General features: G+C 40.6%; 1 protein-coding gene across 11 annotated transcripts in view; it reads right to left on the bottom strand.

Annotated features, from left to right (window-relative positions):
* Nucleotides 1–22988, bottom strand: part of KALRN (kalirin RhoGEF kinase) — a 476294-nt gene that overhangs the window by 152813 nt on the left and 300493 nt on the right. For 8 of the 11 annotated variants that reach the window (XM_085066971.1, XM_085066977.1, XM_085066972.1 and 5 more), the window contains exons 14-17: nt 15519–15714; nt 9741–9907; nt 3696–3815; nt 848–1066 (exon numbers count right to left, since the gene is read on the bottom strand). In XM_085066971.1, the coding sequence (XP_084923097.1) occupies nt 848–1066; nt 3696–3815; nt 9741–9907; nt 15519–15714 (702 nt within the window). The remainder of the gene's footprint in view (nt 1–847; nt 1067–3695; nt 3816–9740; nt 9908–15518; nt 15715–22988) is intronic. The other 3 variants (XM_085066973.1, XM_085066976.1, XM_085066981.1) reach the window with 1 other exon arrangement.

Genomic DNA, 22988 nt, shown 5'->3' with positions numbered 1-22988 from the left:
ACATTCTTTCCCTAATGACATATCTAGTGTTTAAAAGCTTCCCATGTCTGGTTCTGAAATTGAGGACCTAACTGTGTGATAATAACAACAGAAAATGTCATGTCAATCACTGGTGCCTTTTGTGTCAAACCACAGGTTCCTGCAGTGTCCATGCTAACAGCAACAGCCTGGCTGCAGTAAATGACATCAGGCAAGGCTGCCTGAGTGGCCACACTGTGACACTAATTCTCACTGACTACAAGTATAAATGGCACCTGCTTGTGCAAGGGATGAATAATCCCACCCGGCCAGCAGCCAACTAGAATGTGTTTTGCAATTCATGAACACCTGGAACAAAGTAGAGTTGTGCTAGCATATAATAGGTTCCTGCTGTAATTATCTGTTGCAGGTGGATTTAAGAGAAATCCCTTCAAATCTTGACATCTTTTTTGGTGTGGTGCTATTTAACTACTAGTGAAAACACTGGCCAGAAATGCTCACAAAGTAACAACTAATTAATTGCAAGCAGCTCTCAAAGAAAGGCAGATTTGTATTCCTCAAAACTAAGTATCATGAGAACTTGAAACAAAAGTTATTGAAACAAAAATTATTCCTGTTTGAAAGGGGAAAATTGAAAATACCCCAATAAAAATAACAGCTTCAAGAACTGAATTGCTAAACTGAAAACTTGAAATTTATTACAAACTGCTTGCTACTCTCTTTTTGTCTTTTTTTTGGGGGGGAGGGGGGCTGTATTTGGTTTGGTTTGCATTTGGTTATTTTTTTGTTACAACACTTGTCAAAGAGAGAATTTTTACTGATTCAGACTCGGTTTGCTATGGCCCAGAAATGACACAGTCCAGCTCACCTGCTCAGAGGTTTTATAAAAGGCCACTGAGGCATTGACAAGTTTGAGCCTGTCCTCCATCTTCAGCATCAGCTGCTGCCAGTGCAGGGCCACCTTCTCGGCACATTCTCTGATGGCATCGGCATCATAATGTCCAGCCTGCAGCAACACTTCAGCCTTCTGCTGGACCTGCAGGGCACTCTGGTGTGTCTTCTGTAAGGAAGTGGCATGAAAGAGGGACTGTGTATGAGGGGAGGAAAGAGAGGTTGTACAGATGTGCCAGATGTATGGTAGAAAGGTGAAGCGAGGCGTGAGCATGGGGATGCGAGAGAGTGAAATATTTTCAGAGAGTTATGTTCAGTTAACAGTCACTTTCTGCAAAGCATTTTAGTTTCAGTTATTCACACACATTTGCAACATGTTATTAAAGCTTGGAACACATAAGCACTGCTAAGATGGGTTGGCTCCTCTGGTCAGCCACTGCCCTTTGGGCTGCAACATGGGGTGTGGCTCCCAGGGTCTGTTCTGACAGCCTGGTGCAGGCAGCTCTTGTGCTGAGCTCTCACCCAGCCTCAGTTCTGACTGCATCCCACAGTCTGCAGACCCAAAAGAAAACTAAACAGTTGGCAAGCTATGGGCCTAATCCCCTAAATTGGCTCTTGCCAGGCAGTTTACCTGGCACCAGCAGCTTTACTTGTGTGTTTGTTCAAAATGTCAACCCCAGAAGATATGAAGATGTCTTAGTACAGGGCATGAACTGTATCACAGATATCAACCCCTACAAGATGCATTTCTGAAAGTCAGTTCACTCATACTGAAGACTAAACATGCTACTGCCTTTAAGGTCAGAGTTGGGGAGAGTCAAACATTCCTTCCACCATTCTCCAATTTACTCAGCAGGCACTTTACCAGCAGGACTGAGTTATCTGCCCCATTCCCCAGCCTACACCATCTCCTCTCAGAGTTACCAAGTCATGGCTACAACCTTCCCCTGTGAGCTGCTAAAATAGCCCCCAGCCCTTCACAGCCTCCTGAGTAACTGTTCAGACATGGTTTAGTCCAGTATTTGATTTTAATCTTCTGAACAGAAGCCCTAAAACCTCTCAGACTCCTCTGTGCTACGTCCCATCTGTAACTGCTGCTGACAAATTCTCATGTGATAGCTTTATGATCTAAGCCATGAATCTGGAAAAAAGCTTGAAATCATCTGGTAATACACTGATGAATAATGCAATGTAGAAAAAGCTATTAGGAAACAAGAAGGATTAATACTTGGCAGAAACTTAGGAAGATGTTCAAGAACAACTGGTTAAATTTAATATCCAGCTGCTTTACTGATGTTAGAATTGTAATACTTGTTTGAAATAGACTTTAAAGGATTTCAACTGAAAATCAATTCCACATCTAGAATGCTTTTAGAGAATGGTCTGCCCTGTGTGCTTTGCTGATCTCTTCCCCATATTGAGCTTTAAATACTTTAAATATTTAATCTAGTGTTTTTTCCTTCTGAAAACTTATTTTACCCTTACTGTGGTGTAACCCTCTTCTCCCTCTGTGATTTGCATTTACCACCAAATGCAAGCATATCCCCAATGCTAGAAGCTATGATAACTCAGCCAGTGGGGGCCTTGCTCCCCACTGCTGCCTGGTGGTGGCTGCCAAGATGTGGTCTGCACAGCTTGGTACCAGCCAGCTCATACAGAATTGATAAAAAACTTCTTCCTTTTCCTTTAGAAGCTGCAACAGCTGCTCCTTCCATACTCTGAGTGGAGCTGGTTCAAAATAAGTCATTAGCTGAGATTTAAACTCTGTACTTATTAGCAACACTATAATGTATATTGATTTACTTCAAGTTCACCAGGAGACAACCCTTCCCCTTTCCCCCACCTTCCACCCCAATCAGGCATCTCTTCAATCTCTGTACTTTCATAGTTTAAAGTTTGGTTTAGCTTTCATGGATATAGGGATTTTGAAGCTTGCTCTTTGATCTGTAAAAAGCTAATAACTAAATCTGGGAAGCAGACATGCCTTTTAAGCTGGAACAGGAGAAAGCAATGGAACCTCTTTCTAGCAACTGACATGAGCACACCCTGTGAGTGTAGGGTTAGCTCATAATAACAGAGATACATGAAGTATTGAGCTTAACTAAGAATCCTGTACTCTCCCCCTTGTACTCAGGGCAGACCTTCACTACCTCCTCATTCAAAGGAAAGCTGCTCAGAGCAGGGACTCTTCCTCCCAGCCCTGTGAGTGAGGCAAATGGGTTGTCTCACAACCAGTTCTCAAGGACCAGGTCAAAGATGTGTTGTGACTCCAGACCAAGAAGGGGCAAAAGCAGTTTAGGAGGCAATTTTTAAAAATTGCCCTTCTTGCCTTTTCATCACACTTGTTTGAGCTTGAGGGTTTGAATGAGTTTTTTTTCTGCTGTTCATGAAAGGAAAGCTGAATGAAAAATGAAGTAGTATGAGAGCATTATCCAGTAACAAACTTATTCACAAATGAATGCTGTGAAATGACGTGCAAACTGTGGATGTGGGAAGAAACTGACTTGACAAACTTTTCCCATTTCAGATCACTTTATGAATTTTAATCTTCTTAATTTTTTATCAAAGAAATTATCAGGAGATGCGTGAGTGTCATTTTGTGAATGGAAAAGCTGATATCTGGCAGCAGAAGAATTAGCTGCAGGTGATAAATAATTTATTTCACTATTAGCCTCTGGCTACATTATGAGTTTAATGATAAGTTCATTTTATAAAGCTTCTACTCCTTCACGTATTTCAAGAAAGCAATGATTGATGCCCATGAGATAACCTTTCCTATGATGTTCACATGGGAAGGAGAAACAAAGTTAACTTGTTGGTGTTACCTCTATTGCCAGCTGAAACTGCTCGTGCTCCCGCTGCAGCTGCTCAGCCTCCGAGAGGGAGCTGGCATTGACAAGGCTTGCATTCAGCATTGACTCCCCATTCCTGATCCAGCCAAGCACCTGCAAATAAAAGGATTTGCTTAAGGAAAGGTTGCTTCAGTACTGGGGTTTATATAGTCACCTAGCAGAAAATGCTTCAGCCTGGCTGAACAAGTGTGGTCTCAAGCTGAATCTGTGAGGAGAAAGAAATCCTAGGATGAGGCCTTGATGATGCACATTTTTAGGACAAAAATCTTACTGAAAAAGTTATTGCTTGAATAATTAAACTACATTGATATCAATTTACACAAATATTTGGATAGCAAAGAGCACGCATTCCCAAGGTTTGATCACAAAAATGAATGGTCCACTATGCAAATACCCCAGGGCAAAACCACAAAGGATAATGAGGGAGATTTGAATTTAAACATCTTTTCAGATTTCCAACTGGAATCATACATGTTGCAACACCTTTCTGCTTCACTTGCCTGTGTTTCTTTCACACAAAAGTCTGAGCTTAGGGCTGAGGAGGGAGAAGACACAGTTGGTTTCATCTGGCATGGAGTTAAGATGCAGTTGGAGTTTCCACCTGCACACAGAGCTAGGAAAAATGTCAAGTCTTGCATTTTGTATTTAATCAAGAGGTTTTACTTCAGAGATGTTCAAATTATTTGTAGACATGCAATCCATGCTGTAATGACTGCAGAATCACATCCTAAATGTACATAATTAATCTATCAAGCTTGTACTCACTCATTTAAGCAGCAACATTTTCTGCTATTTTAAGACACATATTTGGCAAATTAGCACCCAGAACACACGTGCAAGTTCTTTCCTGTGTTGTCTCAAAGCCTATTTTCTACCTGTGAAGATGTCAAATTAGGCCAGTAAAGACAGAAAGTTGCTGAGTTCAATTCACAGGTGTACAGAAATCCCTGACTGCTCAATCACTGCCTTAAATTTAGCTCATGATTTCCAAAATTGATTTTGCTCCGATAGTCTACATAGCAATTTCCCTTTTGTACTATCATTTTCCTTAAGTGATCCATTAAAATGCCTGAAAGAATCAGGGATTTTCTGTTGTTTTGTTTTTCATCTCTACATGCATCACCCTAGTTAGTGCCATTTAGTTCCCTGTAGGGTAAGAAAATGAGTTTTTCCTAGAAGAAAAAAGGGAGACATCCATACATGTAGCTGACCCTAATTTGTAGGAAATTACATTCTGCTCAGTACAACAGTGTGGAAGATTTAATTTCATTCATTTATGTTTCATCAGCAGGTGTAATTGCTCCTGTGGGAAATGCATCACACATTTAAAGGAAAAGCAATCAAGTTATCATATGGCAATTGTATTGGCTGGCATTTTCTATAATCCATCAGACTTGAACCCTTCATTGTTATGAACTACCTGGTACCAAACACTGAAGTTAACCAAAGGATCACTGTGCCTGGGAAAGGCTTGAATTGAGGACATCATGAGGCAAGGTATGCTTACACATTTTACATACAGCAATACAGCCTGGCTTGGACCATTTGGAATGTAGAAAATACAGAGTAGGTATGCTAAAAATAGAGCATTTTTTTTCCTTTGTAAAGCAGCTTTCATTTCAGCTGAATTTTTCAAAAAGTGTCACAGACAGTTTGACACAGATTTCACACAAATATCTGAGTCTCTAAATAGTAAAACATCAGAAAAAAAATCTATGGAAACTCAGTCTTAAAGCAACTCAATTAGGAAGGGGGACCACACAACCAGTCCACCAGGTTTCCTCTAGTGTTAACAATACACATTCATCCCTCTGCACAAATGTCTTGCAGACTCAAAAATATCCAGGGGACAGCAGCTCAGGCCAGGCTCTGATGGACCCCATGTGCCAGCAATGCTGACAGCACTGTTCCTGACCAAGGCTGCTGCCACCCCTGGGCAGCTCCCCTCTTTCCCTCCCCCAGAGTGTGGGGTTAGACCCTCACTGTGGGACTCCCACATTTCCCTTTCCAGGCCCACGGGGCACTGAAGCACTAGCAAGTTTTGCTTGGAAAAATTTACACAGTGACCCCTTTCTACTTCCACAAGTCTTACACTGAAAGGTCAGAGCCTCATCTGGGATTGCATTAGCTGTTTTCATAGTAATGTTTTTCTCTTACTTGTGTGTGTTGTTTACACATAGTAAGAAAAAAATTCAGTTGCACAACCAAAGTTACTTAAGTCGAAGTTCAAAAAACAGTCACTTGCAGAGACATTCCTTGTGTCCCTGCAAGGTTTAAAACAGAGAACTGGCTGGAAGGGAGAATTTGCATGTTTGTATCTGGTTTACAAGACCTCCTCACGAACTGATATACTCATGTAATGCTTACTGTCTTTTTGTTAAAATACATAAAAAAGCTCCTAATACAGCATCAAGGCACTTCTACAATAAACCACTACAATAATTTGCTGTATTAATAGATTCACCATTATTTAACAACGTGCAGACAGGCCAACCCTAAAAGATGGTTTTAAACAGACTTTTCCAACAAATTACACATTTTATCAGCTTTATAGAAGCAGTGATTAAATAATTCTGGAGTTAAATAAATTTTCAGCCTAACAATTTTTTATTTTTTATAACAGAGAAGAAGAAACAGTTTTACAGGATCTTATATAAAAGCCACTTGTCACTGGAGAACACTTTCCCTGGAATGGGTGTTTAACAGGGCAACCACCACAGCTCTGAAACAACTCCCACCTTTGACTCCAGTTTGCTTTACAGAGGCTATGCTCCTGTACAGGGATTCTCTGTAATTAAATAATAGTACCAAATTATTCTAAAACTCATAATTTCTTCCCTGGAACTCTGCAGTCTTCACTGAGCACAGTGTCAGACTTTACAGAAAAAATAAAGATTGAGGCATCCCTTGAGCAGTCACCCCTAAGAAATGAGAGTTCTGTATCATGCAGTGCTTTTGTCTACTGCTCAGTTTAGTCACAATGCCTTCCTTCATGTTTCTAAAATAGACTTCAGGCCCCACTATGGATACCTGTTCAGTCAGAGGAGAAAAGATTTTTAAGTTTAAAAGACAATACAATGTAAGTGAATCTTTTACATATCCAAACCCTTTGCAGCCTCCTTGAAAAACTTTTACTGACACAGACTCAACCACCAGCAAGGGCAGCTTCTGGTAATTTTAGCCATGTTTAAAACTGCATCAATTTTCCAGGAGCTATTTGATATTAGATTAGGAAAAAACAAATATATTCGGTATCTCTCAAATGATTACTTCCCCTCATCCCTTGGGCATATACATTTTGAAGCAAATCTAATGCCAAACAGCAAAGTAGATGGATAATAAGCACATCAAAAGGATTAAATATACTTCAAAACAACCTGGAAAGCAAATACAGTGGGGCACTGTGAGGATATCTTGGAGCAAATTAGGTCAAGTTCAACACTTATCAAAAAGAAAAAGCCCAAACCATACAAAGATAAAATGAGGGGATAGGGAAGCCAAACAGCTGCAGGCACAGCATTCGAGAGTTTTGTTTTTTTAAACTGATCTCCAGAAATCTATTCTGCTATTTCTTTATGTAAGCAATCCAAGCTCTGTCATTTCTGTCAGGAATGAGTGGGATCCAAATGAGGGAAAATCAGGCTTGGGCAGGATCTTTCTCAATAACAAAGAGCTGGTGAATTACTGATCTTTACTATTTCCACTCTAAAGCAGTTCACAGAACATCTCATTTGGAATTGTTCCACTTTAATGGCCCCAAACTTCAATTCATTGTCTTGGCATTCAAACCCTTGGTGGATATGATATAAAGCAGAAATCTCTGGTAAATGAAACTTAAATGGATAGCGACAGTTAAAAGACTTTTTATTTCCATGAGCCATTATATCAAAATGCAAACACATGTACATGTAGCAGCTTTGACCAATTTTACTCTGTCAGCAGAACTTAACACAGCTACAGGAGGTGTCTTGCAACAGCCACATCTCAACTCATTCACAAGAGAAAGAGCAATTTGGTAATGAGATCATCCATCATCTCAGATGCACTAAACTGAAAGTGAAGGAAACCCAGACCAGACTGGAGATGAACTACAAGCCAAAATCAATATATTTCCCAATTTCACTAAATGGTTGGGAATATGACTCATCTACAGGAAACCAAATAGAGAGGACACAAAAATATTTTACCTTGCCTCTTTCTAAGGCAGACTGTAGCTGTGGTAATTTATAGGTTAACAAGCAAAGGAGGCCTCAGTATTCAGCTGAATAAATAAAATGATTTTTCACTACTGGTTTGCTGAGAGGTCACATAATAACAAAGTCTCTGATGGTCCCAAGCTCTGTTAAGGAAATACTAATTCAAGGCAGCTGTTCTTTCACAATAAGCATTAGATAGCCCAGTCCTATAACCACTTTCTCTGGGTAGATTTTGGTTGTAAAATAGTTAAGGACCAGCAGATATTTGGTAATAAGGCAAATAACATCAGGTACCTGCAGGAAGCACTGCACTGCCACTGTAAGGCTTGCAGGAGTGACTGCACTTCATCTGGGGCAAGTGGGCAACCTGCATCTTTAGCCTTTCTGCTACATATTTAACTCCACTCTGTTTCATGTCGTAAGTTAAAATGGCTCTACTTCATCATAAATCTATCACACACACCGCCGACCTTAGTTAAGCTGTGTATAAGAAACTTCAGCAATCTCTGATAAAAGGACATACTTCATAGTCACGTTAAGATGGTGCTTATAAATATCACAGAGTGTTTCTGGGTTTTGCTTGGTTTGTTTTCTTTTTTTTTTGTAAGAAAGCCAAAGCACTCTACAGAGCTTCAGAACGTTGTGAGGAGTTGATCTTCAATAAATCACAAATGCACAATGACCACATTTAAAAAATAAATTAAAAAATGGGAGAGTTCTATGCTTCTTTTAGGTAGAGTTGCAAAATATTCACATCCAAGTGGACTTTGAAAGAAAATGTATGCACTGGTGTTGGTGCTGCCAGCTGAGAGTGAAGGATCCTTTTTTGCCAGCAATGATAAAACAGTTCAGACAAAGCATCACTCAGTTATTCGGTCTTCAAAAGTGAATATTTATGATCATATGTTCTGAGCATTTAGAGAGACTATGTGTGTATAAATAAACAAATAAGCAGATTTCCTTCATTAATACCTTGTAGTATTTGGACACCCCTCCCAACACCACCCCCTAACCCACCTATTTGTATGAGATAAATGGAAAACTGAATATTTCAGCTGTCTGGAAAAATATTCTTGGTTTTCCTGATGAAATCAAGACCATTCAATTAAAATCCAGACATACACTGGAGTGTGAAGCCACCTATGGGCTAGGAAGCAGGAAGTGTAACGTTATCCTGTGCAGCAAAGGAAAACAAAGAAACATGAGGCATCCAAATTAAATATTAGGGAAAACCAAGGGAGGCAGAACATGACTGCTTATGCTAGGATGAAGTCTGAAAGAAAGGCAGTGTAACAATACTAAGATGGCTAAACAAGTCCTAGGATCTAGAGACCACTGACAGAATTTTTTAAACCACCAGAAGATGTTAAAGATTCCTGCAGGTCAACAGGTATAGAACAATGAATGAAAAGGTAAAACTACTAAAATGTCATACTTATGGTCACAGCTCAGTTTCCTTTGCTTTGGGCTTGTTCTCCACCTCAGCTTAAGTCTGGGTCACAAATCAAGTAATTATAGTCCAAGAACACTTGGGAGTTTGAGACTGCTCCTCCAGCTGAGAAGCTACGGGGTCAGCTCTGCACAGAATTCCCACAACTATTCACAAACCCCAAAACATACACACTTGGGGAAGCAGAGCCCCTCCTTATTTGCAAAGGGCCATTCTGTAACCTGTCAGCAAATCAAGTACTGCTCAGGAAAGGGGGATTTAGATTGCCCACCTAAAGGTTTATCACTTGGCAGACACTGGCTCAGCAGTCTGAATGTATGGAATGGCTGAAAACCCCCTTAAACCCCTCATGTGTGATTAAAAACCTCTCACCTGCTTGACCTCAGCCTGGAGGTGCCGCAGCTGTAGGCACTGCTCTAACCTCTTGTGAGTTTGGTCAGCATTAAGCTCCAGCTCATGCTGTTTCTCATGAAGGAATTCCAGCAGTTCTTGAACCTGTGTTGCCAGATCAATGTCTTTTTCACAGATCAGCTCAATGCCTGTAACATGCAGAGAGAGAGAGATCATTGCAGTGACTTGAAATTTCAATTGTGCATAAATGTAAGCTTCAAATTTTTTTGCCACCTAACACAGTGGTCTGCAACTCTCTGAGTAATTCTTTCTCACTAAACTTTCTCACATGTAATATTTGGCTTTCCCAGCTTCCTACTCTTCATCACTACATTTTCCTACAGTCGTGTTTCTCTGGTGATCACTTCTCCTCTGACACATCAGCATCTGGCCAGCAGAATGTCTTAAGCACAGTCTTGCTCAAAAACCTGCATGAAGATCAAATTTTTAAAAAGACAGGAAAAAACTCCCTTTTTAAGGTAATTCATTGACTTATACTTCAGAAATGCATGTTGAAAAAAAACCTAGACGAAAAAAAGAGATGAGAAAAAAAATAGGAAAGTGAAATACAGGAAGTAAACTCTAGCCACCATATCTATAGTAGTGTTACAAGTGCAGGGAAATCCACAGAGAAAACTTTTTTCCATCTGGATGCTTGTAGAGGATCATTAACAATGAATTAGTTTAAATCAGACTTTAATTCACTCAGAATTATTCCAAAGATTCATTTTTGTCCAATCCTCACATGCCAGAGAGAAAAGGAGTCTTGGTAACACATCCCCCTCCCTTGCATCCTACATGAAATTGATAAACCCCTCAAAGGCCTGGTTTGATTTCATAGCTGACCCAGACTTGATCAGGAGATTGAAATAGAAACTTCCTGAGGCCCTTCCTTCTGCCTGAATGTTTTTATGACACCGTGAGCCTTGTGTGTGGTGACTACATGAAAATTCACACTTTCCTTTGGGGTGACAATGATGTGATTTTGACACTCAGTTCACTACCAGTGCAACTTGGAAGGTTTAGCCTGGAGAAAATATGATGTCATCCCATGTTACTGCAGTCCCTGGGATTACAAACTAATAAAGACCCAACTCTTCCCTTATTAAGGTCTACTGGAATTTTGCCATTGGCCTCAAAGCAGGAAGGATAAGGAACCTAATTTAAAAATAATGTGATTGCAGTAATGCTGACAAAACACTGCACTTTCCTCCAAAGCCACTTGATTTCATGGAATAATACAGCATTAAAAAAGAAATGTGTTAATTAGAAGCTGCTGAAAAAAAGACTTGGACACTATTTTTAAAACCATTTAGAAAGTTGTGTTTACCTCCCCCTTTATCCTCCTCAGAGACTCATGACTTTCATTCAGCGATATCTATGCAGGACAGCACACAAAATAAATATGACCTTATTACTAACCCTATCCCTTTCTCTTGGTTTCTGGTTTTATCAGAAAAAGCACATGGGAATGCAAATGATTGGCTTATTCCCTTTCCCAGCCAAAACAAAACAGTTCCTTCATTACCAAATAAAGTGGAATGGCCCCTGGCTTCCCATTTAAGACTGGAAATTTAATATATGTTTCTATTCTTGGGAGTGAAGTTCCTTTCAATTGACAGACACCAGGCATTGTTGCTGCAATTAGCCTGCATATGGTTCTGTATCCTGAGGACATGATGGCTTTTTGTATGCTTGACTTCACCACACCTATTGGATATTAAATGCACAGCTTTCCCTCCTGCACACTCAGCTGGTGCAGTTCTGATCGTGCTAACTCATCAGCAGCAACCAGGGAACTGCCTGGGATGCTATCCAAGGGCACTGTGTGCTCCCCATGATGAATGATCTGCCCTTTCCTGCTTGTCATATGTCACGCAGATTTATTCTGCAGTGCCAGCGCATGCGGTGAGAGCGCTTTTTCTTCTCAAGTATTGGCTGGCAAAATGGAAAGCCCTGTTTCCAGAATAATTTCATACATATTATCTTTACATTGTGTTTTGACAGCTAGAAAAGCACAGCTGGCTTTCTGATAAAGTGAACTTGGTTGCCATTTTCTTCTAATGTCTCAAACAGTGCAGCAGATGTCAAGGGAATGAAATCGAATTGAAAATGTTTTTTAAAAATCCTCCAGAAAAGAGTACTGAGCCACACTACCTGGCATCCTACAAAACATACATTAGTGACACCTGAACTGTTTGCAATGTGAGACACAATTCAGTCTAGGGAAGGGGCATTGCTTTTTAACCTGTAAAAAACTGTTCTGCAACTGCTTTAAACCTGCTTTAGGCTGAAATATTAGGAGCCTGTGATGGCAGAGTTTATATTCTCATCTTTGCAATATAAACTACAGTTATTCCTAACTATAATGGACACCACAAACCAAATTAAATTGATTTCCACCTCCCTTCAAAGCAATGCAACACTTAGAAAAGAGGTGAACAATGTTAGCTTGATGACCAGGAAGCAAAAGGACTTTGAATTTTACACATATCAGGTAGGGACTGAATAAATGTCCCCAGCTTCAGCTTCAGAGTGCATTTCAGGTTTGACTTTGAAGCAATTTTTCTTCTGTAGCTCTGTAAACCATAAGAGACTCCCAACTGAGGGCTCATTATGACAATGATACTGACAATGCAAATGGACTTTAAAATTCAAATAAATTTGTGCAATCAATTAACCAGCTATTAGAGTGTAACTGCTTTTAATGCCTAGAATCAGACTAACTAAGGTACATGTGCTAATAAATTACCTGAGAACGTCATCACCACAGCTTGGACCCAAGTGTTAAATCACTCCTGAATTATTATCCTAAACTTTCCATGGGAAATGGATTTCTCAGAAATGTCCAAGATGTCATTTTGGAAATACCAAAACATATTGAATTAGGCACCCAAAAAAATCAATAACCATTTCTGAGCCTATTTACCCACATATTTAGCTTTGCTATCAGCAGCAGAGCTACAATCAAACAGGAAAAACAGCAGATAGGTTCCTTGAAATAAAAGGTGCTGGCTTATCAAGAAGTCCAGTCTTGTTGGGAATACTGTTACAATATTCTCTACATGCAAATATGTTTCCTGATTGACACAGATTTTAGTGATGATTTGCAAGCACTGCAAAATTTCAGGAAATGTAACCTGACTTCCAAATCTTACCTATTCTATAACAAAATGAAACATTTCTTTATAAACTAGGTGAAAACAGGCTAATCCAGGTTCATTCAGCTGTGTCGAAGTAGTGGAAGGAATCACAGGAAAATAACCCTGAGCTGTATGGAACTTTGGAAATAGTGGACTTGTAGAACTGCCTGATTGCACAGATGCCCTCAATATCCACAGAGCCTCACCTGGTGCATCACAGAACCACTGGATTTATTGTACCAACGTGAGAATATTCACAGGGATTTCCAGACACTCCACAGCCTAGTAAGGGTCAGTGCTCCAAGTCTGCACCAGACATGCAAAAATCCATGGACAAATGTCTAAAACCTTCTTTTTCTACCTCCACAAGACTTACAACTGAAAAAGACATCAAAAATGGAAACACCTGGATGTAATTTTATCTGACAGACTTGCTGGCTTAAAGACCTCCAAGCCAAACAACAGAGTGATCAAATCAAGTCAGTTTCCTGTGTGGCTTGTTGAAAAGAATAAAGCTCAAAGAGAGTTATAGGGAAGGGAAGAAACTTGGTCAATTAAGGGTGGCTGGTTAGGTGGAATGGCTCTGGAAAATCCCATTTTTTTCTGGCTTTATCTTCTGTGGCTACAGCTGAGTTTTGATTGTAGCAGTGGTGACAGTGCACAATAGGAAGCAGCAATAGCAGCTGATTTCCCAGAACCCCTGCAAGTTTTCAGCTCTGGCAGTTAAGAATAATCATCCCTTACCCTATGCACTGAACGGCTATGACAAAGGATTCAGGAAGAGGGAGTAAAATTAAATCACTTTTTTATGAAGTATAACTGTTCTTTATTGAAGTAAGAAGCAGTAGGCTCCCAAGTGCTATCTTTTTCCCTCATTTTTCCATTCTCCCAGCATTTAGCATTCCATGCATAGCAGACATGGCCATTACCTTTGATTAACTACAGTTACTCTACATCCCCATGGGACTTCTGCTTCCCTGCTTTTGGGAGCAGTGGATTTTTATTGGGTAGGCTTCATAGAAAGTGATCTCAGATAATCTTACAAAAACATTTTAAAAATCAATTCATTGAGTTGCTAACCTTTTGTCAGCAATCCAAAAGAAGTTGTTTTTAACTTCTTGTCAAACACTGAATTTATTTATTTTTTATTTTCTAAAAATGAGTCACTGAGGCTCCTGACTGTGCTCTGTTCTGGATCGTATTATTTACCTCCCATGGATTCCTTCAGGATGAAAAAATAAACAAAAAGAGGAGCACAAACATCTTAACCAATGTCTTAGGATGAGTTTTCTAAGTCAGAAAGCAGGGAGGCTGAAGCACAGGGCCAGGCATCGTGTGGGCAGATCTCAGAGAGGATCACACACATGGCTCACAGAATGCACCAAATTATCTAGTTCACAACATACTCTTGAAGAAGTCCTCAAGCTCTGTTGAGTGCAGCCTGCCAAATTAGGCTGGATACTGCCAGATTGTTTTGAAGGTAGGCGCCTAGAGGTAAAATGTTTGCCAAAGAATAAAGCCATAAAATCCTTTTTATTCAAGGGAGGGAAGAACAGGAACTGCTCTTGCTTTGCACTCTTTCCAAACATTTTAGAAGGTTAAAGCACTTCACAAGTAAAATTCTTTCTTGGGCTTTACGCAGTGATTAATCTGAATTATGATGTTTCTTTTCCAAATGCAAAATGCAAGTATACAAAAATCCTGACTCTTAGGATATATTAGAAATAGGATCTTATGCTGAGATGCAGAGTAAAATCAGACAGACTCCCTATCAAAATTAATCAAGACTTTCATTCAAGAGCACATCTCAAGGGGCTTTTTTACACCCAAGTTGCTACCTTCAACTTTTAAGTACACTCTGAAAAAGAGAATTTCAGTATGGTTTATCATGTTCCTTTTTTACACAAAATAATTCCAAGGGGAACTGGTTGGAAACAAGAGTTCCATTTCATGACTGGTTCCAAGGCTCTCATATTTGGATTCTTTCCCAGAGGACTCTTGGATAACTGGATTCTTTCTCCCCTTACTCCTCTCTCTCTTTCCCTCAGCATGTCTGCACCCTGAAATGGGGCACAAGAAAAAGGTACTTGAGTCTGCAGAGAATGAAGCCAGCACGTCTGGTCAGTTTGACTCTCAATAAAGTCTATTTGCAGCAAGATGAACAAGCTTAGGCGTCTAGAATGACTAGACTTCATCCAGACCTGAGGTCTGACTGCCCAGCTCAAGGATCTGTAGCTCATGACTCTGAAGTGCCTGTTTCTGAGCTGGAGCAAGGATAAGGAGCTTGTCCTGCCCTTCCCTCCCCTCTCAATCTGATTTGGAGTCAATCACAAACTCCATCCTGCAGCTGAGAAACTTTCTGAATGGAACTTGAAAGTCAGCTTCATTTCCTCAATGAGTTTCAGTCTCAAAGAAACAGCAGGTTTTTACATAAAATCATGAATCAAAATTCCTGGGAGTGGAGAAAATGGTATTGCCCACACTTACGTTAAAAGCTGATTTATTTGATACATATTGTGGTATTTCTGCTTGATATCTATTTTGGGGACTTGGGCCTTTTCTTGTTTTGTTCTGGGTTTTTTTCCATGTAAAATAGTGATCAATTAGTTCTGCTCACCTGAAGCCTGGACCTCCATGATGTACTGGTGCAAGTCTTGCCCTTGCTGGATGACTTCAAAGGTCATGTTGTTCATGGCCAACTTCCGCTCCGTGTGACGCTGCAATCGCTGCTCTGCCAGAGTGAGATCCTCAGTATTGAAATCATTCATTTGCCTCAGCAGATCTTCATTCCAGGCATCCAACTCTGCTGTAACCTTCATGGGCAGAAGACAGACGCTGTATTCACCCAGGATCAATGAAATATCTAACTCTCAAACAATGTTTGAAACAGAAAACACTTCACATTTTAACTCTGATCCAGAAACCTTCAAACCACAGCCTCAGTACAATCCAGATCCTGCCCACTTAGTGGTCACACTTCATATTTTTCTTAGGTGAGGATTTGTGAAAAGATTATGAGTCCAAGAATTCTGTCACCTTCCCTTTCCCTTAAATATCCCCAAGGACACTGGAAGAGAAGACCCAATATATTCTCATTGATGGCAGAGTGAATGTTTCTGAACACATCCAAATTAAATGAAAAAATAATGCTGCCAGAATTACAAAACATCTTACAACCACACAGTCCTAAAATGGCCTGAATGTTTCTAAAACCATTTTGCAACACACTACATGTTACATGTCACAGATGTAATGCACAACACAGAAATATCACACTCAAGGTTTAGGTGAATCATCTGCAGATTCACAGATGGTACCTGGTTGTAACCAAAGGCCTGCCTGTAACTCCTGGCAATGTGCAAAATCTTCTTTGTTTTCTGTGTTTTCTAATTGTGACACACAGGCTGATGATTTTACTCCTTTTGCTGTATCTTCTGCATTTTACATCTTTCTCTACAGTAACCAGCTGGTATCAAAGTCCTCCATTTTTGCCTGTGCAATTAAAGCAAGATCTAGTCTCCACCTAAACAGCCCAGTCTCACCTCAATCTAGGTTCTGCTACTACAGGCAAAAAAGAGGAAAGGTGTTAGTGACAATGAATGAGGGAGGGGGGACAAGGGAAATGGGAATTAAGTCCTATGGTGCAGAATACAAGTATTAAAAGGATTTAAAATTATTAAATAAATGCCTTAATTCTGATTATTAGGTCAATTCCTCATACCTAGATTCAGGAGAGCTAAAAGTAGGTATCTACAGTCCCACTTGTGCACGGTATGATGCAGTGAAAAGTCCTCTGCTTCTCACTAAAATGCTCTTCAGGACCTGTGTGCAGTGAGATGCTTAACTTCCTAAGGGGCAGGATTCAAAATTTTCCATTCAGCTTTCCTTTCAGAAGGCATACATTATATCCCACACAGGCTTAAGAAGATGACCCAAATGGACCAGTTCTCAGCCTTTCTCACATTAGAATGGACAGGAGCACACAGTTTTGTACTAGAATGAAAAAAATGCACATTTTAGGCTCTTTTTTGAGAGAAGCAGAAAAGCAGACTAACTCAATGAAGAACCTGGGACTCAGCTGCAGGGTAAAAGGCAGAGCATGGGTGTCCTGAGGGGCTTCTATTTTCCTTCAGCTTGTTCCTTTGCTCATTCCACTCAATTACCTTTAAATAATAGCTATCTCTACACTGTCTTTGGCCCCATTCCTGATTCCAGCAGCCTCTCATTCATTCACATATCACAGCAGGAGTCCCTGAACTGTGGAGACTTATTGGCAGATTTAACAGTTATAGAGAACTGCTCAAAGTAGACAGTGGAGAAGAGTTTTACTAGATACATTTACATTTAGGGACAGATGCCCAGCTAACAGTAATCAGAACTGAGGTGATCTTGACCTCGTTTCAAACTACAAACAACAGAATTAATTCAGAGTGAGAGCAGGTTCCTACAGTCATGACAGTAACGTAAAGTTCAATGTAAATTCTTTTCTGCTCATTTTAATAGCAAAGCATGTGACATAAGTAAATGAGAAGAACTTTCTCTTGGTAACTTCACCTGGCTGCAGAAGGAACAGCGATCAGTATTGTTTTCACCATTACATCCACAATAATTTCCATTCCAGGAACCAGTGCTGCTCATGCCTGTGATGGCAACCAGCTTCAACTAGGCTCCACACACAGAAAGGGCTGCACCTAAATATCTACCTGTTCTTTGTGGATAATGAAGCTAAAAGGGATTTTGTTTCGTTAGCCAAACTGCTCAGATCAAATCAGTGGTTCCCAATAAAGAGGTAGGGATGGTACAAGCAGTGAGGACACAAGCTGATAAACAATGCAGGATGCAAGGCCAGCCCATGGTGCTCCATGTCATGTTGTCAGGGCCAGGAACAGAGGCTAAGCCTGCACCTGAGCAGCTCTGGGCAGTCAGACATGTCCAGCAGTAACAAACCAGTCACAGTAAGTGCCAGCTTTGCCAGGCCAAGAGCACAGCCACCAGCTGAGGGAAGAAGGAAGGAGGGAAGCAGCCTTTGAGTGGGTCCTGATGAAGGAGTGACAGTCATCCCATGTGCTGGGTCAGGGGAAGAGAGGAAGGAATCAGGCACAGCAAGAGGTGGAACACCACCAAATTTGTCAGGCTAAGTGGGTACAGGAAGGCTGGGTACGTTGCTCTGAGTAACAAACAGATGGCTAGCAGGGAATCAAAAGCACACTAAGGCAAGAAGCAATAGTATGGCTGTGATAACAACCCAGGTTTCCTGAATCCCAATCTGGTGCCCTATTCCAGAGATCATGCTGCTTTGCATATCTCATTAAGACATTTCCTTTTCTGTCTGTACAGACAATGCCTCAAAATTTCAGCATTTTCTGTACTTCAAACAAGACCATTTGGAAATGCTGCCAGAGTCTGAGTTTACTGGTTTGATTTGGGTATAGGTAAAATTATTTTTATTGAGGAAGAAGATATAATTAGGCAGCTCTGTTAACTACAGACATTTTTAAAGTTAAAAAAACAGCTATTTTCACAGATTGGTCAAGCCTTGATATCTCTCATAAAACTTGGTCTGCATCAAACAGAAGTGTCCTGTCTCCTAATCTGTGGAAAGACCCAATTGCACTGGGCTTGTGTCAGGAATTCTCTCATAAATGAAGCTCACTTGGCCATGAACTTGTTTTATTCCCTTTTGACAAAGAACAATGGCTGATCAGTTTGCTCTGTTCATGTGCTAGTTTTTTGGTAGGAAGGACTGACAGCACTTTGTATTTTATTCACACTACTTCCCAGTGTTTGTGATGCTAAATAGACCTCAGCAACCCTCATATGCAGTGAGAGAAGTGAAGCTCTCCTGTAATAGAAGACCTGAGCTCTGCTCTGTTATCCTGTGGCTTAAGAAATTGCATCAATGCAGAAGGGTTGTGAGAGCAGCAGTGCTCAGGTCTACACCAGAACAAGCAGCAGATTTATCCCCTGGTTCCCACACTGTTCCAAGGAAATCTGCACAAATGAGTCATTGTCAGCCACACTTCATCCGACTCCTTAGAAGGAGCCACCCTCCTTTTTTGTGGGTCATACAAGGTCAGTGAATAAGAAATAGCTCCCTATTACTAGAGGAAGGTCAAAGTATTGATGAGAGAAAGACATGACCAAGCTGTTGATTCCAATGAGCCTAGGATGCACATTTTGTCATTCTTCACTTGAAACAGATGCTCCTGTTGCCATGATAGCAGAGGAGAAGCAAAGCTGGTAGTGAACCCTATTGAGTATGAAGTGAGATGTCTGATATATCCTTATCAGAGAAAGGGAGGAAGCATGAGAGCAAATGCTGGGCTTGTTTGAGCTCCACGTGACTGTCACAGAGCAATTATGGACATACAGACTATGGCAGTCAGGTCTGTTTTTCATGCAGACACACTGACCATAGTCTAGACCACATATTCTTTAGGCAGGAATCCTCCTGAAGCAGCAACTTAATATATCCAAATTCCTACTGCTTCTAGAATGCCGAATTTGCTTCCTCCTGGATTTATCATGTGGCAACATCAGCAGGAAACATGACCAAATGGAGAGGGACATGTTCTTCAATCCTGGAGAATAATGAGCAGTACAGGAGGAGGTACACAGGTGAGAAGCAGTAGCAGTAATAACAGCAGGAGCAGTCCAGGCATCTCATGCCTACATTGCAGCTTGATTGTGAATTTAGGCCAAAGAGCCTGCCAGGGCTGCAGCAGCTGCTGTGCAGGCAATTGCACTTCTTCAACAATTTCTTATCTAAATCCTTAAGTATATTTTTTTTAATACTCCTGCTGATGAGATTTTCTACAAAATGGTGCTGCTGAGCCTTGAATGCTGCTTGTTTGGCCTTAAACAACATGACTTTAGATGTTGAACACTGAATTAATTCCAACCAGAAAATTTTGTTTGCCAGTTGAAGGAGGTGGAGAGGGGAAGTGAGGAATCAAGTGAAAGAAGATAAATGCTATATGGAGAATGAATCACATAGGAGCTGATATTCTTAAGTATGGGCTGAGGAAGGGCATATGAGGAGGAGGGAAGAATGTTCTATCATGGGAGCACAAGCTATCAACACAAAGAGAGTGGGCTTGAGAGGGATCTGGAAAAGAGTAAAGATTCCTAGGAAGAACAAGCAAATGTAGGAGGCAGGTTGCAACAAAAATGATGGTGCAAGTAGGAAGAGAAGCAAAGGTGAGAAGAGTGGGTAGAGCATGGGGGTGAGCCAGGACAGGAAGAACAGTCACACAGGCACAGAGCAGATCTGTACTGAAAAGGCAATATCTACCTCATTTCAAGAGAAGGAAAGTGACAGCCATACAGCTGAGATGAACAGAGTGAGGATGGATGAGATGAGAGTTATGATATGATCCAGGAAGGAATAAAAAAAATTCTAACTCCTGGATGCAGAGGGAATGCCTGTGAGTGCAGAAAGAAAGGAGCTGTAATAGAGTTGGTGAGACCAGACCTCTAAGGCACACACCAGAGATTGGGCACCAGGAATGCCAAAAGGTGACAGCATTCAGAGCAGGCTGAAGGAGAAGAGGCCTGGATATGACAGTGTAAGTGGGTCTGGGAGCAGACTAAGGTGGGAAAGGGTAAATGGAACTGTCACCTCTACAGATCAAAGAAGCAGAAAGTTTGTTGTTCCTCTTTCTCAGGCCTTGATTTTGGCTGATGCTGTACAAAATGACAACACTGTCACCCCATTTTTTTGGTAACAGACAGAGATGCCACACTGGCTTAATGGGGACCTGAACAACTGAAGTGTGGAAGGACTGTCACAATGATGATTCTGCTCCAGTGCTTTTGACTCCTTTGAATCCCAAAAATATCTGGAGCAACAATGGAATTCAGCTCCAAAACACAGGGTGCCCAGAACAGCTTAGAGAGTTCCTTTCCTTAAAATGAAGTGACATGCAGTTGAAAAACTCAATATAGAGGGAAAAAAACCCAAAAGCTCACTAAGCATGAAACACTACAGGATTCCAGCTTATGAACATAACAGGCTGAATTTTTTTTCCACCATTCTTTCTTTCAAATCTATCTCAAAATCTCTGTAACACTTATTTCTAATAAAGAAGTTCACACCTGAGTGTCAGCTCTAAGTCTGTGAGACGGCTATTAAACATCTTGCACCTTTATGCAGACAGCTAATGCTCTTGAAAGATTCTGCCAGTGTTATAAACCTGGAATAGGACACTCAAATGAGTTTTAAATAACAGTGAAATAAGCTGCTGTGAAAGCTGGCTCCTGTTTCCTCCTAAACTCATGCTCAGGGATGGCTGTGAACAGCCAGAAGAGTCAGCAAGAGAAATCAAGGCTGAAAAATTTAATTAGCAGGTGAAATGGAGCCAAAGAAATTGAATGGTGGAAAATTAGCTATCCAGCAGGTGAAGATTTTAGTGATCATGGGGATTTTTGAAATAAACAGCATACAAGCTCCAATTTATACTGTACAGTGGGAACACCCTTTATGCCTCCCAGGACTGTCTTGGTGTAGGAACCACATCACTCTAAGACTACAGAACACAAATTCTGTTTAGCATTGCACACTGTAGGAAAAGAAACAATAAACACAAGAGAAGGAGCTGCACACTTCTGGGGAAGGGAGAAGGAAGTTTCTTTTGAGGTAACTAACAAATGTTGCTGGAGGTGTATTGGCTGAGATCACTCCTGTTCTCAGTCATAGCATTTTATAGAGGCCTCCAGGTGAATTTGATAATCTCTCTACAAACACCTAAAGGGAAAAATGCACAGACTAATTTTTTTAAGGGTTGCAACTCACTGCATCTTACCACTTGGTTCTAATACATTTACTCAGCATTTTGATGTACACTCACATTCATTCAAATAATGGTTAATAACCATTTGAATTACTATTTCTGGTGCAAGGGACAAACTTGACAGATCTTGCTGAGGATAGGACTCTGGAGCAAGACTGTGCTTCGTAGGTGTAATACAGTCAGTGTGGTGCCAGCACTGCTGCTGATGTCTGCCAGCCCTCAGCCCTCCAGCCTTACTCCTGATTTCCTTGCAGCAGATCAGCTACCACATTCACATTCCAGGAAATCTCCCGAGTTACCTGGCTGGCTGCACAATCTCAATTGAAGTCTGTAGCATACAGAGAGACCAGCCATACAATCCCAATGATCCCATCTTGTTTTTAAACACAGTGGCTTGGTAAAGGAATAAAACATATCAGGCATCAGAGTTAGACACGTTTCCTAAATAAAGGATGGGCTGTCATTTTGTAGTGTTAAAACTTAGGGCTGAACAGCCTCCCATAGGAACAGCCAGGCTCTCTCATGTTTCTGTTATGTCTGTTTCCAGGTGTTGCCATAGTTTGGATTTCATAACTTACCCCAAGAACCCAGAGTGTAAATATCAGTCCATATAATGAGATTAAGGCAAGAAAGAACAGGCAGGACAAGCTATGGGCCTGTGGGTTTGTACCCAAATTCATATCTGCCAAACCTGCCATGACTGAAGAACAACATAAAAGCTGACTGTGAGGCTTAAAAGTCCTTAAAAGTCCTAAATGAACACAGCTGGTCTGCCCTGCCAAAGAAATAGGCAGGTGGCTTCTCTTAAAGGAAATTATTTTTGCTGAAGACAAAATGCAACAATAGTTGACAGATTTCACTGAAGTACAAAAAAATCAATAATGCCTAAATAGATGGAAATAAGTGTTGCTTGTGCAGTAATCATTAATCCTGAAGTTTGTCTGGACTCCAAACCTCTGTCAAGAAGCAAAGATTATACAAAAGCTCAAAAACCAGAAGGGCTACACAACAGATGTGCACAGTGTAAGTTTAGGAAGGAGTGCCAGAGGAATGGGTTATGTGATCTGTGGCACAAATTTCAGTATCTGGGGACAACAGTCAAAGCAGGTAAGTTTGCAAAGAACAAAAGACAGAGACTTCCTAAACAAAAGAAAAAAGGCAAATCATTAATTTGCCATTTATAAATTTTAAAAGAAATCCTAATACTTTGTTTGCAATATTAAATAGAAAGGAGAGAGAGTCAAAGCAGGGAAAATCAACAGAATTGAAAATGTTCAGTACCAAAACTGGATGGA

This window comes from Lichenostomus cassidix, chromosome 7 (assembly GCF_008360975.1).
Source record: "Lichenostomus cassidix isolate B80296 chromosome 7, HeHo_3.0, whole genome shotgun sequence".
In the NCBI taxonomy this organism is placed as follows: domain Eukaryota; kingdom Metazoa; phylum Chordata; class Aves; order Passeriformes; family Meliphagidae; genus Lichenostomus; species Lichenostomus cassidix.
This window is presented reverse-complemented; position numbering and strand designations above follow the sequence as displayed.